Source organism: Tribolium castaneum, chromosome 3 (assembly GCF_031307605.1).
Source record: "Tribolium castaneum strain GA2 chromosome 3, icTriCast1.1, whole genome shotgun sequence".
Classification (NCBI taxonomy): domain Eukaryota; kingdom Metazoa; phylum Arthropoda; class Insecta; order Coleoptera; family Tenebrionidae; genus Tribolium; species Tribolium castaneum.
The window spans coordinates 16710076-16727617 of NC_087396.1; the positions used below are offsets into that span (position 1 = coordinate 16710076).

The 17542-nt window shown below is 35.1% G+C and overlaps 3 protein-coding genes across 11 annotated transcripts in view; 2 read left to right on the top strand and 1 right to left on the bottom strand.

Annotated features, from left to right (window-relative positions):
• s-cup (stanley-cup) overlaps positions 1-2087 on the top strand; it is a 14416-nt gene extending 12329 nt beyond the window's left edge. For both annotated transcript variants that reach the window (XM_064355663.1, XM_008197348.3), the window contains one exon: positions 1572-2087. In XM_064355663.1, coding sequence (XP_064211733.1) covers positions 1572-1754 — 183 coding nt within the window. In that variant the 3' untranslated portion in view covers positions 1755-2087. The remainder of the gene's footprint in view (positions 1-1571) is intronic.
• The window catches only part of fdl (fused lobes), a 25274-nt gene extending 9272 nt beyond the window's left edge, over positions 1-16002 (bottom strand). Inside the window, exons 1-2 of one of the 8 annotated variants that reach the window (XM_064355280.1) lie at positions 14545-14671; positions 14393-14489 (exon numbers count right to left, since the gene is read on the bottom strand). Coding sequence is in view for 3 of the 8 variants with exons in the window: in XM_015981561.2 (XP_015837047.1) it covers positions 8527-8628 (102 nt within the window). In the remaining 5 variants the exon portion in view is untranslated. 8 annotated transcript variants of the gene reach the window in all.
• Positions 15923-17530, top strand: LOC655785 (uncharacterized oxidoreductase YjmC). The gene is made up of 7 exons (XM_008197347.3): positions 15923-16045; positions 16094-16246; positions 16293-16481; positions 16529-16644; positions 16692-16790; positions 16838-17188; positions 17236-17530. Exons 1-7 carry the CDS (start codon positions 15937-15939, stop codon positions 17392-17394), a joined length of 1176 nt encoding a protein of 391 aa, XP_008195569.2. The 5' UTR covers positions 15923-15936; the 3' UTR covers positions 17395-17530.
• Positions 17531-17542: the final 12 nt, after the last annotated feature.

A 17542-nucleotide genomic window follows, 5' to 3' on the forward strand; every position in this document is an offset into this window, starting at 1 on the left:
AAATTACACCGACATAAATGTCACCGAAAATTATTCACAATTTTATTGAGTTGAAATAACCTTCAATTTCGAAAATTACAAAATATATGAAAGATATTTTCCCTCCTTCTCAGTGTGGTTAAATGTGAATTTTATATCTATCTGAAAGACGCATCTCAGGTTAACGTACTCTACAAAAACACAATTAAAAAATTCTTTGTTGATCGTAAAATCGCTGTAAAACTACTACAACGAAAAAAGTGAATTAAAATGCAAGCTATTTTCAACCTACTGGTCTAATTAACGCTGTCTAGTCATGAAAACATCCGTTTTGAATAAAATTAATGATATTTTTAGCTTAGTATAAAAACTTTTTTGGTGGTCTTGCTTACATTAAGAGCATTATTGAGTTCCCATTTAAATCCGGAGAACGAGATATAAAATCGCAAGACTTTCTGAACCCAAAAAATAGTACGCAGATTAAAAATGAGGGCGCCAAGTCATTTTAATTAATTTAAATCCAACCAGTTCACTATTAACTTGGGAAAAAATTCAGAAACGTTGTGCTTTGCACTCTTAACAGGGTAAGAAAATCTGACGAGTAAAATTTTTATAAAAAAACCTGAAAAAAAAATTATTCAAAATTTAAAATTTTCGTTTTGTCCCGTATTTTTGAAGATGCTACAAATACGGTTATGTTAAGGATAGAAAAAAATGTTATTAAAAAATTTGTAGATAATTAAATTTCCTTAAAAAAACATTCAAAGACACTGAAGCGACGGATTCGTTTATTTTGCCGGTGGTTTAACTCTTTACAACTTAGTACCCCTCACTTTTTTGTATCTGCAACCGTATTTCCAGCGTTTTGATAAATATGAGACGGTACACAAAGAATTTTTGCTTAGAATAACCAATTTGCGTTCCACTCTGTATTTTTGCGAACGCTGCGAATCGGTTGAAGATACAAAAAAGTGTAAGAAACAAACTCTGGAGAATCAAATTTTCTACAAAAAAGTTCGCGTAGGTATAATAAAATTATACTTGACGAATTCAAAAATATGGAGCAGAGTGCAAATTGGTAAAAGTTAACAGTTAAAAGTTAATATAGTTTAAGATAAATTTTTTGTATTATGTCTGCCTATTGAGAATTTTATTCTCTATCTACCTGTATTTTTGTTTGTTTGCTGTTGGTTAACAATTATACAAATACAACCATTTTTTCAAATTCATTGCTCTGCAAGCTAAGACGGTAACGGAACAACTACCGTTTCCTAGCCTTTAGATATCCGTAGTTTTCATAGACTTACTTGCCAGCTGCATTTTCCAAAAACCATAAGACCTGTTTACTGAATAATCAGTCAGTAACGGCCATTAAGACGCGATTAAAAAGTCCTTTAAAATTACATTTAGGAACTTGGCAGTGACTGAAACAGTCGCTTAACAAAGTTTGAAATCTAGCATCTCTAACTTTCCCGCAAGGAAACTTCGATCAAGTCTTATTACGTTTCGTCTCTTGTTCCAAGTTTTCCGATAGTCGCATAAATAAAATTGCTTTTGAAAAGTGGAATGGTCGAGTAAATATTCGCGTTCAGTGTTTCAGCTCGGAGGAGTTCAGCGAAAGCCATCGGCCGCCGACTCCTGGACCGCCCCCAGCCTACGACCTCGTCGTGCCCATCAGAAAAGGATCGGATTGGGACAAAGGTGAGGACGAGGGCGGACTGCCCAGCTACGAGACCGCCGTCAAACTGCAAGCGCCCGGAACCGGATACGTGTAAAGTGTCAGTGATAAAAACTGCAAATTTATTCGTCTTATCTGTTCGAGAAGTAGCGGTTTTTATGGACTTAGTTCCTCAAAACTTGGCATGGGTACTAGTGGAGTAATTAAATTAACGTCAAGGGCGTAGATGGGTAGATAAGATATGCAATAATGTATAATATGTACATAAAAAACAAGTCGTGTATTAAAACACCAATTAAATTTAGGAATTGAGAGCAAGGCGACTCGGCCTTCAATGGAACTACTTCTAAATTAATTGAGATTTTTATATAGAGTGGACCTAAACTTTATGTCGCTAGTTTACTTTTAATATATTTATTTTATTTGAAAAGCTGTTGTTTCTTTGTTCTCCACAAAACCAGCAAAACAAGCGTAATTTTAGAACGAAACCTAACGACGTTAACAATGGAGGGTGTTTCGAAGTCGAAGGACTCGGGTATTTCCACCTAATGATTTGATCCGACAATTTGGATCGGGTTACATGGAATTCTATTTTTGGAACAATTATATAAATTTCCCATAATCTAATTTAATTTTGCAAAAAATCAATTTGATACAATAAAAGACTACTAAAACCATTTCACATGCCTTATTTATTACGTAAGCAAAAAGTGATCCTGTCTGTATTTCTGCAGATTTTAAAAGAAAAACAATTTATAGATGTGCGAGAGTGTTGTATGGGAATTATGTCGCGAGTTATTGAGGCGGATAGTAATTATTGGAATGACATTCTAATGTTTACCGAAGATGTGTTATTAAAAAAGATGAGAAATTTTCTTATCGCATACACAATGTGTGAAGGGCTCCAATTTTAAATAATCATGAAACCATGTGTACTTTCAAGTGAATCGTCGGCTCCAAACACCTCTAAACCTTATCAGCCATTATTTTGGAGCACTTTCCCATATTCCGAAGCCATCGGCTTGATATGACCCCCAATATCAGTGTTTTTCCCTCGTAGCATTAAAATTTTATTTCTTGCATTAACAAGATTTGAGTTAAAAGCTTTACTTTTTTGCTTGGTATGTCTTGGTGTAATTTTATTGCCCTACTAAACTTGAGTGTTCCATCAGAGTTAGTTTTTTTGCGAAGGCAAATTACAAACCATCACGTAAAACCAAACCGTGTTGTATGTTCCATGAATGCATTAGAGAATCATCGATCCAATACCACCAACATCACTTTAGAGACTTGTGAGTCCCATAGGAAAATGTGTGCAGAATATATGTGTGTGCATGAGAAGCTTCCTGCTAGTTCCGACGTATTGAATTTCCCTTCAATTGGTATCCTTAGACGCACACAAAACACTGAAGATTTGCCGTGGAGCGATCGTCACCGTTGCTAACCGAGCAATTGAGTTTAAAAAATCGAAATGAGCGATTTGTTTGTATTGTGACTTGTCACGAATCAAGGACGCGCCCCGTAATTAAATAATAAAAAATAGCGGAAATGTGGCTAATTTTTTATAGGATTAAGACGAAATTGTCTCGTTTTCTTTACGACTTTCATTAGTGAGTAAAAATAAAACGTCCCCGGGTTATCTATTAAACTCCCCTTAATACAGTAATTGCCCCCAATCACCTCTATCAATCCTTAATGCCTCCCAACATACGTAATCAGAAACTCATTATCTTTATAGATTTACGTCGCTGCTGAAATTTCCTTCCTCCCACCGGATATTGTCTATGCAAGTTTACTTTCTCGGCTACATTTTAATATTACGATTCAGAAATAAAAACTCAAGTTCGCGATGCATCAGCGAGTTTCTCATTTCCGAGATTTACAAGCGGCTAATTAAAATTTGATATTTTTGCCATTTTGATCGCTAGATTCCGTGATCAATAGTTTCTGATTCTGATAATGGACTGTCAATAGTAGTTAAGTGGCCGCCGAGCGGCAAACATGTCTATTACATCAATACAAACACGTCCTTAATCCTTTTGAAAGGATATTTGTGTCAGTGGCAATCTGTTTTTACAAATTCGGAACGTTTTAGTTTTGTGACCGATGCATCCGACAAATAAGGAAAACAAACTCGAAGTTGTTTGCACTATGTATTGTTCGATTATTTAACAGTTTGCACAGATTTGCCACACATTTACTGTACAAATAAATTTATTTAAGCGACTGAAAATTGCCACTTTACAGACAGCGCACAATCGATGGACAAATGGGGCAAATAAAAATCAAACGACGCGACTACGCGAAAAGGGAACCGAAAGATAAGAAATCGACGAATCTCTATTGTCGATTCTACATAATGCACATAAAACAGAAAATCAAATTTTTTGTTATTCTGACCTGTCATAAATCTCATGTAAAAAGAATATTTTCGAACCATAACTTTTTCCGCCAGATTGTTCTTTTGTGGTTTCACTGGAATCGTAACATTTTGAACACAACAAATTCAATATTTATAAGATACACAACAGACAAATTATTTTTGGGCTTGGGTTGTCACGATTATTTTCTCTTTTCATCATTACCAGCGATTATTTCCACAAAGTTTTAAACATCCCTGAAAGGTTCCCAAAGCTTTTATTATGGAAGCTTTCAAATATTCTTAACGTAATCTCTCAAAGTTCTAGGATTTTAGGTGATATTTAAATATTAGTGGTGCACTGTAACAAAAATAAAAAGAGTCGGGAAAATTATAAAATAAGTTTCACAAAGATGTACAATGAACGTGATAACCTGATAACACGTAATTCGTTTGTGTAGAATTTTATCTCTTCTCTGAGATTTTCATTTTTCCATTGTGACCCAGTGTTGCAATAAATTCTTTATGTTCCCACATTTATAGCATTACAAAACCCTGTTTTTTCTTCTCAACAATTTGTAAAATAGCAGAAAGCAGTTGTATAATTGCAACTGTGCTAAATTGCAAATTACTATCAGAATATATCTCGTTACTTACAAAACGCATTAACTATGCAAATTAAAAATCTCGCTAAATAAATACGTAACTGTTATATAACCCGAAACCGGAAACGCCAATCAAAAAAGCCATCCTTGTTCAAATGATCACAACTCAAAAATTACTTACGACCCACGCAATTCCCCATCAAAGCCACTATTTAATTCCGTGAAAAGCCACCTGTTAGCACTTTTTCCACTTTTTATTTACCGCTTCTTATCTTTAACTCTGTTGTCCATGCGCCGACGATTCAAATCGCGTTTTTACATTATCGCATGGTCGAATGGAGTGGCATCATGGGAAGTAGCTGAAATGACAGGATGCTGGACAGATTCCAGTTTCCTCTCGATTATTATTGTGTTGGGAGATGCATTGTGAGGGATTCTGCTGCCACCTGCGCTATAATCCCGGAGAAAAATGTCGGCGGAAAATACGAGCCACTTCCCGAAGCTATTTACAGCCCTTTAACACGGTAGAAATAGCCGCTCATAAAAATTTTTACTTGGACCGGAGATATAATTAAGCTAGTGCGTCACGTGGGGAGACTGGAGCCACTTAAAAAATTATAATTTGTTTACTATTTAGTCGACTGCATTTGGCACAGTTTCAAGCCGTAGTAGAACGTTTCACAGTTCTAATAACGAGAGATTTGTTAAAACCTGCCGTAAAGGTGATCCCAAAGGCCATTGTTGTTTCAACAAGATAACAAGACTAATTACATCTTCGTTATCACATTAGATATCTCTATCGATTCCTGTAATGGATATTTTGACCTGCTTCCCCTACAACGCTTCCGAAATTAATAGAGTTATGCAACACGAAGAGTTTCTTGGTTTATCGAACCGTGAGATTAAATCACATTTTCATAAATTTCATTAAGTCTATGTGTGTGTAAAGGATTCGAAATTTAAATTTCTAATATTCAGACTGGGAATGAAGTGGAATGAATTCTTTTTGAGTCTTGACACGAACGGTCTTAACTGCCAAAAAGAAAATCAAGATAATGGATGTAAAGACTTAAAAAATGTTTTCTATGCAATGGGAATATGTAATGTGTGTGTGTAACGCGGCGAGTAATTTGTGCCAGACGGTAGTGTTTCACTTAATTAAATTAGTAACACAGAGCACAAAAATGTTACTTACGGTTCTGTAACTGTTGAGGCGCTCCAATTTGTAGTTAATTTTCTAGTCTTTATGGCCGCAAACGTGCAAATAAATAATGGATGTGTCAAAGGCAATTTATTTTTATCCTGTAAATATTTAGAGCAAGTAGAGAAATTTATTTGATGTTTGTTTTTAAAACCAATTTGAAAAACTAACTAAAATATCGAATTTAGCTCTAATTAAAAACTCAAGGTTGTTTTTAATAGAATATTATTTCAAATTGTATTTGTTTTTATCTAAAAATGTTTGCGTATTACAGTTAAAATGCCCTATTATGTTTATGACAGTGTTTTAGCCAAGCAATGATAAGTTAAGAAAGCTTTTTGCGTTAAGCTTTTTTGAAATAATAATGTTGTTTACCTTTGTACCGAATCGCCTTCGTATTAGTCGGTAACACTTCCACACTTTTTTAATTAAGACTCTCAATAAGTTGACAAACTTCATGTCAAAATCGGTGTCAGTGTCAAATGTCAGGCTTGAAAATGTAAAAAAATAATGGAACCAACAACTAGATATATTGTTTCTCCTTTACTTCTTTTTTTAATTATTACACAAAGAACTTTCTGAAGTAACTGGAATTGGTAATTAATTAATAATTTAATTAAAGACCGTGGTTTTATTGACGGTGATACAATAGGTTGTCAGTTGGTAACATATTTAGCATATAATTAATAATAATAATAATAATAATAATATGTAATTGTCCCTCAAGTCGTCAGTCATGGAGCATGCCATGCACCGTCTTATCGGACTCGTCAATATACGAAATACTACAAATTTGCAGGGAATTTGGAATAATTGAGGTATTCCTCAACACTATAGAAAGCTTTGTCTTGTAGGAATAATGACAGGCGACTGCGAAATATATTAAAAGACTTAGATTCCTTAATTTTTTGTTCCAAGTTGTTGTACAATTTGATTCCAGCATATGTAGGATCATGTTGACCAATAGCCAACCTAGAATGTGGCAGCTCAATGTGGTTTCTTGTCCTTGTACCGTACGCGTGAATATCGCTTCGTTTATTAAGAGTGCTTACATGTTGTCGAATAAACAAAAGTAAGTGAAATATATATAAAGATGGGAGGGTCATAATACCAAGTTTTCGAAAGATAGGACGACAGTGAGCTACTGCCTCCGAACTATCCATACATCTTAGAATACGTTTTTGTACTACAAATAGATTATTCAAAAAGCTGCTGGACCCCCAAAAAATAATTCCATAAGTAAGTACAGACTGGACAAGCCCAAAATATAACATTTTAAGAATGTCACCAGACACAGTGGGCTTTAAATTTCTTATTAAAAAACAAATCCCACTTAACTTATTACACAATTTATTTATATGACTTTCCCATGTTAATTTAGAGTCCACCGTTATTCCAAGAAAATTAATTTCATTTACATTTTTTATTGACATTCCACATAGTTTAATTAGAACACTGTAATCAGGCGTCACATTTTTAGGCAAAAATTTAACCAAATAGGTTTTCTTCAGATTTAATACCAGCCCATTTGTCAAACACCAGTTATTTATAGTTGTAGACACGTAATTTCCACATTCAACCAAGTCTTCATGATTCTTGTTAGTTAATATTGCATTTGTGTCATCTGCATAAATAATTAATTTATTAGATTTTGGATTTGTAACTAACAAAGGTGGTAAATCATTAATAAAAATTAAAAAAAGAATGGGACCCAAAACCGATCCCTGCGGCACACCCAATTCAACATACGCTGGTTCGGACATATGATCATTCAGAGCAACAACCTGTCTTCTTTTATGTAAATAAGTTTTAATCCAATTATTTGAAATTCCACGAATACCACAATGGTGCAGCTTTTCTAACAAAATACCGTGATTCACAGAGTCAAAAGCTTTCATCAGATCATAAAAAAGCCCAACTGTTTGTTGCTTATTATTTAATGAATCATATAACGCAGAAACTGTTTCATTTATAGCAGTTATTGTAGATTTACCTTTTCTAAAACCATGCTGACTAGAAGAGATCAAATTTGTACATTCCAAAAACCTTACCAAGCGATCAGAGAATATTCTTTCAAAGATTTTATGAAATTGATTTTGTACTGCAATTGGTCTATAGCATGAGACGTCACTTTTGGAACCTTTATTTTTATATATTGGGACAACTTTTGAAGTTTTTAAAGCTTCAGGAAAAACACCTTTTGAAAGGGACTCATTGATTAAATGGGATAATGGGGAAGATATTAGATCTCTGACAGCAATTAGTAAGGTCCCAGGTATTTCATCAATGCCAGGTGTTTTTTTGTTACATGTTTTATTTATGATTGTAATCACTTCCTCCGGTGATGAAGGTGCCAAATAGAAACTTTTTACAACAGTTGAAGTAGATTTGGAGTAATTTTGTGATAAAACTGACTCACTTCTTTGGGTATATTGGACACCATCAGCAAAATAATCTTTAAAGAAGTTACAGACATCCAACGGTTCACTGATCACTTTATTGTTTTTATCGACTAATTCAATGTTGTTGGTTTTAAGATTTTTTCGATGGCTGTTAATTATATTCCAGCTTTCACGCACAAGGTTATCTGAATTAGCCAATCGGTTGTCATTATATGTGTACTTTCTACACTTTAAAGACTGAAAATAAATTTGCCTAAGTTCAATCCAGTTACTTAATTATGCCATTAATTCAGGTAAATTACCTTGACTAAAACTGCACGCCTCAATTTTGCAAGCTTCCTTGAGATAAAGAACGACGAAACCCTGTGAACTTTTGACACGTAAACCGATAACAAGCAATTCATATTAACGAAGGCGATAACTCGGACGATTTCGATTTTTAAATCATCCGATCAAATATCACTTAACAACTCTTTTAAATTAGTCGAATAACTGTTTAGTTATTGTTTCGAATCCTTGACAACCTCCAAATTATCGATAATTAATCGGCTGGGAATGACTCGAAGTAAATTTTTGTTTGTTTGTCGAAAACAGCAATCACGACTTATCCCATGGTTACCATATCATTACCATGCAACTACATAATAATTGTCGGTAATGGCGTCATCGTGGTCGTGAGGCATAAAAATTTGAGGGCGTTCCAGTTTCGATGGCTACTTAACGGGACATAGGCATGACTATTCCTATCCTGCACATGATTATGGTTTTAATGGTAACCGCAAATTTGATTTTGTTATGATTTGAGTTATGGGCAACCACGTGGTGGACCCCTAGCTCGCATTGTATGCAGTTGTTTTAATCGAATTATTTGGTGGTTCAGACATTCAGTGACCTAAATTTTAATTTTGCGCAAGTGAAGCAGTAGAGGTCAAGATGAGTGCTCCGGGGGCAATTGCTAACTGAAATTAATTAATGCATGGGTTGTGGTTGGATTTCCTGGAAGGAATTAAAGGTGTAGGCTACCAAGCTGTATGACTAATGAAGATGTATGTACTAGGATATTACTGGCATTGTTATTGAAACATTTTACAATCATTCGTGCTTATTTCTTAGCGCAAAATTTTCAAAATTGCATGCTATTACCATCACGCTACGGACTGTTGCCATAGGCTTGGTATAGAATTTTTATTCAAGAAAAAATTAGTAGATGAAAGGAATTAGGAATTATAGAAAGAAATAAAGTCGGGGCTTCCCCACTCTTGAAGTTGCGTTTTCTTCAAATCCAGGCTAAATATTTCAGTGTTTATTGTTATATGTGGTGGAAAATCATAATGTAAAACCATTTCTCGGAAAATTAGCCTTATTTTGGAGTAAAAAATCTTAAATATTTGTAGTATTACCTAATAATGAAACGGCAAATTACAAAAATTTACTCCAAAATAAAGCTAATTTTTGGAGAATTCTTGTTATCTGTACAGTTCAAAAAGTGACCTTCAAACCAATCTAAACTATCTTTCTGAGGAGACTCCGAATCCTCATTTTTGACTATTTTGGACTTTTGATGTATTTTCTATAATGCTCTGAATGCGAAATGTGCCAATTTTGGGACACCTGTATACTTTAAGAGGAATTCACAAACTCCTAAAATACTTGGTGTCAATTAAATTGCTTTTCAACATTTTAAGTGATTAAGAATTAACTAATTGCTAAAGAACTGGAGCAAGTGTAAGATTAAGAAAACCACAACTTATTCATGATTCAAGTTATCAAAAATGCTAATCTTTCTAGAGAAACCAAATAATGACCTCGTCGACTTTTCCAAGTAGATTAAAAGTGCTTAGAACACGTGTGTTCTAGAGAAGTTGAAAAAATCTGGTTTTAATTAAGACTAGTCAATTTATTTTCTGCGGATTTTTTGTATTTTCAGATGTTTTAGTAGTGAGAAACTTAAATTCGTGCTTAAATCTAAAAATCTCTGTCATTAAATTGAATCATTAACGTTTAATGTTGAGTTATGTGTACATAAAAAACAGTCCATAAACAATACACAATAGGTAATTAGGGAACTGTAAAGGAAAAAATACGAGTATGAATATGAAACCATTGAGTTGAACTTTATATTGTAAAAATATGTAATGAGAATATTTAGTTTGCAAACTGCAGATTCGTTACTTCCTGTTTTTCGATAGAATAGTCACAATAATTTTGCGAAACTTTTAACGTTCTCTATTTCTGGCGCAGAAAAATGTAGTTGTGCCAAAACGAATGAATACAAATTAGTTTATAAAATGACAAAATTTTGTTTTATTTGCCATTTCCCTGTCCTAACTTTACAAGTATTTACAATTGATAAAATACGACATACCGTAACAACTGCGGTTAGAATGCATTTTTCGGTCTAGTAAATTTTTGTACATGTATGTGTATTATTTCAGGCATTTAAATATTTTGACCTACAAATGATAATACACGAATAAGCAAAACAACTTAATTTTTGTTGTCTATTTTAAACAAAAATTATCTCAAATGATGGTCCCACATGCCGCAATTTACCGTTAAAAAACAACTTTAATGAGGACAGGCTTATTCAACAAAAAGGACTTAAATTAATAGCAAAAAATCTATAAATAACATGATCTAAACATACGCCTTATAAATATTTATTTTAGAACAGGGAATCGAAGCGAAAAATTATTGGGATTCGATAATTTTGTGGTGGTTTAGTTTGTGATAAAAAGCACCAAGCGACTTCAACAGGTGTTAGATCAGGCCAGTCCGCGAGCTTTGAAAGCTTTCGCTGTTGTCACAGTGCTTCCAAAGGGTGGTTTGTTCGCAAAAAGAACTTACGTGTTATCGTTTTATCAGCATTTGCACACACACTATCACAGTTCGGAGTTGAAGAGAGAGTCGTTGGTAGCCGGAGTGAGAGTCTGTATCATGTTGCTTGCACCTGAGCACAGGTAGATACCAAGATGGGCACTGGGCAGTTTCTCTGGCACCGGCCTTGGACCGCAGACGCTGACTGCAAGAGGCACCCAACCGAGCCGATTTATTTTTCGCGTGGTTGTCTTCATTTACGCAATGCTGAAGTCACTACACTCTATTTACGGAACTCGTACGGTTTCCTTGGGTGGGGTTCGGGGATCTAATTGAAAAGTCGCGTTTTTCCATACACGTGCGGCGCGAAACTTGCACGGATTCGAACTGGTTCGCGTCGTTAACATCCTCCATGGTCACGGCGAACCATCTCGGTGAAACGCGGTGGCCGCTTCGCAGAAGACGTCATTGTACGGCTGGTCATACACTCGAGCGCTTGGCGGAGAGTGGAAGTGACCGAACTAGGTCGACGCGAATTTGGCGGAGCTGGGGCCTGTTGAGTTCGCTTCGAAGGAGACAACGAAAAAAGGGGAATTTGAAATTCAAATTGTCTGGAGCCTCAGCGTTATCATTTTTTGTCCACACTAAATCATGACCCCGGCTGGTGCTTAGTTCACCTTCGCATTTTTACCACTTCGTAGTTCAAAGAGGATTGTATTGAACTCGAGTTTGAATTATACATGTTTAGATATGAAAGGCTCACTGACTTTATGTAAATAGCGAAAATAAATATTTTACAATCACATGCCGGCAAACATGGAAACAATAGATACATTTCATCACTGCATCAGAGTACTTCCGAACACTTTTCCACGCTACACAAACCCGTGTCAGAATGCGACTGTATTGTTTACCTGAATATTTAATTTTTTTATTTGCTCAAGTCCAAACAATTGAAGCAATGACTTTAACACACGTTATTACCTCTTAAAATATTTACAGGTTTGTCAAGCTAAAGTTACAAAGTTTACCTACTAAATAAATAAACCTTTCCACAACAAATGTAACCATGTTTTAAATTCAAGAGGCTCAACGGCTCAACCACACTACTTTGTCAGCTGCATTGTATTTACCTGGATTATTGTTATGTAGACTAGACACGAAAATAGCAAATAGGACTAAACAGATGTGTGGAGATTTTTTAACGGTGCCTTGTTGAATCTGCATTATTAAAACAGTCCTTGAAATTGTTGTACTTACGAGCAACGTTTGTTAAAAGTAAGTATTTATGGCATCAACAACAAATTTGCTAATAATTATTTTACAATATAATTTGGTTATTAAGCTAATAGATAACTAATAAATAAAGTAAATTTAAGAATTTTAAAATAATACAAAAATGCAGGCATAGTTTACTAATTCTCTTTAGAGAGGGGGGCGCACCAACAAAAAAGGCCCTGACAAAATAGCCACCAACAGCAGCTCACCATTGAAATACATTGTGTTATAAATTAAAAATATTTAGCGAGATAATAATATGAGATTGAAAATGAACTGAATTAGATTAGGCTGTGCACGTGTAATTTTAGCCCTATGTCAAAAATTTACACATTAAAAATTAAAAATAATTTAAAAAAAATTTGTTCCTTGCTTATTAAAATAAAATGTTTACTGCCCAACAAAAAGCTTCCATACTTAGTAGAAAGCTATTTTCGAACAGGTGAAAAAATAAATCAAGAGTGGAAATATTCAAATTTGACCTTACTAATAAAAGCGACTACAAATCTTTGTCTAATTTTTTAATTTTTATCTTATTTGTTTACACCATTTCAAACTTTGAACAATTTTTTAGTCGTTTTATTAATTATTATTATTGGGTGAAATTTGAGTTGGAATAAGCTATTTTCTAAATGGGCTGTTTTGTCGCTAATCTATTTTATCGGGAGCTTTTTTGTCGGTAGGATATTTTGTTAGAGCTATTTTGTCGGGTTTTAGAGAGATGATAAAAAATGTGTTTTTTTTTAAGTTGGATAACTTACCAGTGTTTTTTTGTGGGGAACCTCATTTGTTTATTTTTTTTTTATGTTTGGACTAGTGATTTTGAGGTAACCTTCAGTTTTGAAACATCTAACATTGTTTTTAAACCAATATTTTTTTTAAATTGCGTTCCGAGCTCATTACGAAGGATTTTCGAACTTGGGCGAAGTGTTTGTATCCATGGATGTTTTTATTCCAGTAATTTTATTCGTCAAGTTTTTTGCAAATAAAATTTTTTATTTATTTTATTTTTTCTTATTATAAAAAACACTGGTTTATTGAAAACAATACTATAGAAACTCAATTTTAGTGATTAATCTCTTACCAAAAAAACGCCGAAGAAGGGTGTCATTAAAAATAAAAAAATTTTTTTTTTTGAATAACTCGAAAACGAAAACTAAAGTAATTTTGAAAAAATTGTTCTACAGAAATGATCACATTTTTAAAATAGGTACTGGATGATATACTAATCAGTTTTTTCGTAAGGTACATAGTTTAGCCTCAAAACTACAGTAAAACTACTATAATCTAAATTAATTATTGGGTACTCGGGATTATCGCTTTTAGGATTATGGGATTTTTTTTTCCTTAATTAAAATGAATAAACAGAGAATATATGTTTAGGTATGTTTATATAAAAAAAAACAGAAAATAAAACATGAGGTAAGTCTGCAAATTAAATTCAGAATTGCCAACTGAAACAGATATTCTGAAACTCTTTGGAATTTATTATAGTGTTATTTCGAATAAGTAGGCTGACTTTAAAAGTGCCAAAATAGTCATTTGCGTCGGATTTTTTTAGTTAAAAGCGCGTTAAAGTGAAAAGAATAAACTAAAATAGAGGAGTTTTTAATGAAACGAGTGTAATGATGGAATATTTAAGTAACAAGTAAGTGATTTTGAATATTTGCTTAATTTATTTTTTTTTCTTAATTATGTATAAAATTACTAGATGTAAAATATAATAAAAAAACCCATGATTATTAGCTCTTGCCGGAGTTAAATCATGAGCTTAGTAATTAATATTGACGGAAAAGATAAATCACTGCTTCATAAAATTGGGTAATATCATCCTGTGTTATTACAAACGGCATTAGCCATAATCTGTGGATATCCCTGTCAGAGACATATCCAATTATCAATAATCCTGTACAGTAAATTATACAGTGGCCTTGCACGGCTTCGTATTATTTCCATTTAAAAAATCACCTTTCCGCTTCAATAGCAACGCAATTAAAGAAGGTAGTACAGGAACATGAGACACATCAAGCGAGATTTTTAGCTTTATTGTACGATTCAAAAAGTTGCCCTTACGTGTGTGCTTCCCCCACTTATCGGCGCGCCGTCATCGCTTCGGGCTTTTCTCCGTCGAGAAGCTCTGCGCCGTATGTCGAGCTTTAAATAAACAATGCTAAAATAAAATGAAGGCAACGTGTATCGAGTTCGGAAAAATTCGGTCTACGTACCGAATCCGACATGAGAATAAATAAAATAATTGGCCAGAAATTGATGGTTGCCTATGGCCGCCACGAAATCACTCACATCGTCCGGAAAATGGAAAATTGTTTAGGTTATGGAAAAACCTGTGGAAAACTGGAAAGGCAGGTCATGGCCGGTTTCCCAATCATTCAATCGACGCTTGCGCTATTTTGCGTCATTCTATGCCCTATCTTAACCTCGCGATATGAACATCCTTACGCAAAATAAGATGATTTTTTATATCAGTGCGCTAATTGTGACATAACAGTAAGGTAACTATTACGTAATGGCCAATTAGCACTTTGACGCGCTTAGATTTTATTTTATTTATGTAGTTTGGTGTATTTTTAGCGTGGTTTATAAAGGCAACTTGCATTTGCTCAGTAGTTAATTGAGTTTAATTTAAAATTTGTTGCGAACGTCCTTCACCTCCGGTTTGAAATGTTGCCGCTTGATGAATAAATAAATAAATTTCTCGGAATCGGTGCGTATTGTTCTTTTGGTTCGGCATATTTTGGTAAATTAACAATTGCATTTGCTGGATCAAACACTGAGTCAACAATTACTTAGTGTGGCCTTGAATTACTACTTATCAGCGTAATAAGTTCAGTAAATACGACAATCATTTTCAAAAAAGTACTTAATAGTTGATTTTTTTTACTAGAAGCCTCTACTACGTAGGTAAGTTATCACTCATCACCTACTAATATTTTTATAAACAATTAATACAAAGTAGGTAATTACTAATTACGTTTGAAAAAAACAATTTAGGTACTACCCATATTTGTTAATTATTCGTGATAATCTCAATTATTTATTTTTTTAATAAAAATATTGTCCACGTATCCTACCTAAGTACTTCATCTTAATCTTTTTGATTTTGATTTTGACTACAAGGATAAGCTACAAAAATAAAAATATTAGTAAATAATCTGTTAAGTTTTGAAAATACATTTGATTAGCGTATGGGATTATTTTGTATATTACATAGTTGTTTACAATATTTACAAATCCTGCAATATGTTTTAATTAATACTTTTGTTGTTAATACCCAATGATAACACTACTAATAATATTTTTAAAGAATTAAAATTTTTTACTGTTAGTTTCTTTTTTCTTAGTTTCCTCTTTTATTCTTTATGACATTAAACAGCAAAATAAGCTGCAAAAAAAATAAACTTTTATTCAAAAAAATGCAAAAAATGTAAAGTATAAATGCATGAACTTTGCAGCCATTTTTTCGTATTTATATTTTTATAGGTGACCCCGCACTTACTTTATCGCTTCAGCTTTGTATATTTTAAACATGACTTACCAAAAATTTATGCAGTTGTCTCACCCATCATGAACTGATTCTAGCTCTTATCTACCATCCCATCATGACGTCCATTGCGCGCTCCGTTTCTCTGTTTAAGCGCTTTCAAATCGCGCGAGACGTCCAACTGATCAGCATCATTCGTAAAATGTCTACAAAAATTCTAGACATCGGTAAGCGACTCTTTTATTTATAAACTTCACTGTCAGGGAATCCCCCAGACACTCCAATCGTGCCTCTTACCGACGCTCACCGCTTTATTAGTGATTGTATGGTAGCTGTGGGAACCCCCAAAAAGTATGCGGACATTTTAGCCGACAATCTCACCGCGGCGGACTATCGGGGACATTATAGTCATGGGATGAATCGCTTAGGTGCGTTTTAATGTTTTTCGAACGAAATTGTGCAAACATTTCATAGACATGTACGTCAGAGACGTCCAAGGGGGGCTTTGTGACTGCAAAGCCACCCCTTCTGTAATCAAAGAAACGCCCGCCACGGCCTGGGTCACCGGGAACAATGGTCTGGGGGCGGTGGTGGGCGAATTCTGCATGGAACTGGCCATCAAAAAGGCGAAAAGTGTCGGAATTGGGATGGTAGTGGCCAAAGGTAAGTGCAATTTCTGAACCGCCCCCAAAGTGAGTTTTTGTCTTTAGAGTCGAATCATTACGGTATTGCTGGTAAGTATAGCTTGCAAGCGATCGACCAGGGGGTCCTGGGCATGAGTTTTACGAATACTTCGCCTTTAATGGCCCCGACTCGAGCCAAGGGCGTAAGTCTGCATTATCACCTTATGCATTGCTCTGAATTGAATTTTAGTCGGCTTTGGGAACGAATCCGCTGTCCCTGGGGGCCCCCGCTGCCGGCGGGGACTCTTTCGTGCTGGACATGGCAACAACGGCTGTCGCAGTTGGAAAGGTATTTGGCATTTAAAGTTTGTAAGTTTAAAAACAATTTCCAAGTAGATCGAGTTTCAAAAACGCAAGGGCCAGCCGATCCCCGAAGGATGGGCCCAAGACGCCCACGGCAAAATCACAACCGATCCTTCAGTCGCCTACGACGCTAAGCGGTTAATGCCGCTGGGAGGGTCCGAAATTAATTCGGGATACAAGGGGTACGGTTTGGCGGCGCTGGTGGAAATATTCTCTGGGATGCTCGGGGGTAGCGCCTATGGTCCCAATATCCGCAAATGGGGCGATTCGAGCAAGAAGGCCGACTTGGGGCAATGCTTCATCGCAATCGATCCCGAATGTTTCGCTCCAGGGTTTCAAGGCCGGTTAGGTGATTTGTTGTGCACCTTGAGGAGCATGCAGCCGGTAATCGGGTGATGGGTTGCGATGGGACCGCTCATGGGTTGTTTCAGGCGGATCCTGCCAAACCTGTTCTGGTCGCTGGGGACCCGGAGAGGCTGCACATGGAGGACGCGGATAGGGCGGGAGGGGTGAGATATGTGGAGGATCAGCTGAACACATGCCGGGAGTTGGCTAAGAAGTTGCATGTCAAGCCTTTGGTGCCAGCTTGAGGACAAAGATCTGATTTTTGATTTCTGGACTGAGTGAACATTTCGTGATTTAGGATGGCTGTTGATTGCTGCAAAATGTTAAAGTTATGTTACTTACGACGTTTTTTATTAATAAATGTTTTTTATGCGTTTTAAACTCATTTCTTAT